The sequence below is a fragment of the Propithecus coquereli genome, unplaced genomic scaffold (genome assembly GCF_000956105.1).
Source record: "Propithecus coquereli isolate 6110/MARCELLA unplaced genomic scaffold, Pcoq_1.0 Scaffold58, whole genome shotgun sequence".
NCBI classification, from domain to species: domain Eukaryota; kingdom Metazoa; phylum Chordata; class Mammalia; order Primates; family Indriidae; genus Propithecus; species Propithecus coquereli.
This window is the reverse complement of record NW_012151729.1, coordinates 5,145,694-5,147,191: the sequence shown is the minus strand read 5'-3', so window position 1 is coordinate 5,147,191 and position 1,498 is coordinate 5,145,694. Positions and strand designations below refer to the sequence as shown.

Sequence of the window (1,498 nt, the reverse complement as noted above, 5' to 3'; positions counted from 1 at the left end):
TAATATGCTATTATTTTAGTTGTAAATTGTAAGTTAAAAATCACCTGGGGAGGTCACTTTGATGAATGTTCTCCTTGTTTATCACCAAATTCCACAAATCCTCTTGAAAATAAAAAAAAAATGGAGAAAATAATGAATTATGATTTAATTGAACAGGAGTATTAGAATGACCACTAAGGTGTCTTATAATGTTTGAGCCATATTTTTCTTCTTCAGATATTCCTATGTCATAAAGAAACAAGACCCAAGATTGCCATAATAGTTCATAATGGACAAGCCATTTATGCATAATTATGTCTTTGAACCTGGTAACAATTCTATTATTAATAGTTTGATGTCTATACATACATAAACTGCATAAAGGCACATATTTTGGTATATTTTTGCAGTAATATGTCCTCAGTACCTAGAACAGTGCCTGGCATGTAGTATAAATTAATAAATAGTTGTTGAATAAATTTTTCTTATCTCTTTTGATGTGTGAAGAAACCTCTGGAGCTCAAAGAGATTACCCAACCTGTGCAAACCACATGGCTAGTAAATGGCAAAGCCAAATTTAAAACTTAGCTCTCTAGAGTCATTACTAAATGCCAGAAACTCTATATCTGATTGCTCCAGGCTTGGGTACTGGGGTAGCTGCTGAGAGGTAAAAGATGACTAAAATATGGTTTGTGAAGAGATTATAGTCTCGTGGAGAAAAGAGACACACTCAGATATAAGAAATTTAAAACAATGTGGGGGGAAAACTTGTTATGAAGATTTCTGCAAAGCATTATGAAATCCCTGAAAATGAAAAACTGAATTTTCTAATTGTAGGCATCTGTGACTTCTACATAGACTTTGTTTTTGAAATGGACTTTAGAACATGATTAGATTGACAGGTGAACAGAATGGGGTTGGAGGTTGGGGGCTAGGCACTGCTGGCAGGAAAAAAAAAGCTTGTGCATAGATATTGCAGGTTTATACAAAGGTGACTCGCTGTGAAGACAAAAATCATTTGTCACTGGGGCATCAGGTGTTTGTTTTAGGAGTTGAAAGAGATAACTGAAAGATTCATTGGCATCAGGGAAGGATCTTTAACATCAGCATAAGGCATTTGCTCCACTTTTGTAGGCAATGGAAATTCATGAAAGGGTTTCAAGCATGGCAGTGATATGACCAAATTTACATTTTTGATATATTGTTCTGGTAGTAGGTAGAGGATGGATTAGAGTGAGGAGGCACAGAAAATATTGCAGTGAAAATTATTAGAAATCTGATAAAAGGAACCTGGGAAAGAAATGATGGGGTACTCAACTTGACCAAATAGTCAGTGGAGTTGAGGAAAAGGAATGGCACAGAAAAAAAATTTAGGGTAAAATATTTAGCCACTGCATGAAGGTGATGATGAACACGAAGGATCTAATGAGACCCTTATGTTTCTGGATTCTGGGTAGATGGTGATACGAATTAATGACAGAAGGAGGTGAGTTTTTGAGTGAGATGATGGGCTTGGGTT

General features: G+C 35.6%; 2 protein-coding genes across 2 annotated transcripts in view; both read right to left on the bottom strand.

The window, feature by feature from the left end:
• SPINK1 (serine peptidase inhibitor, Kazal type 1) overlaps window positions 1-1,498 on the bottom strand; it is a 78,256-nt gene that overhangs the window by 74,424 nt on the left and 2,334 nt on the right. The window lies entirely within an intron of this gene.
• Window positions 54-1,498, bottom strand: part of LOC105821563 (chromosome unknown open reading frame, human C5orf46) — an 8,211-nt gene continuing 6,766 nt past the window's right edge. Inside the window, exon 3 of the mRNA XM_012658272.1 lies at window positions 54-102. Within this exon, the coding sequence (XP_012513726.1) occupies window positions 54-102 (49 nt within the window). The remainder of the gene's footprint in view (window positions 103-1,498) is intronic.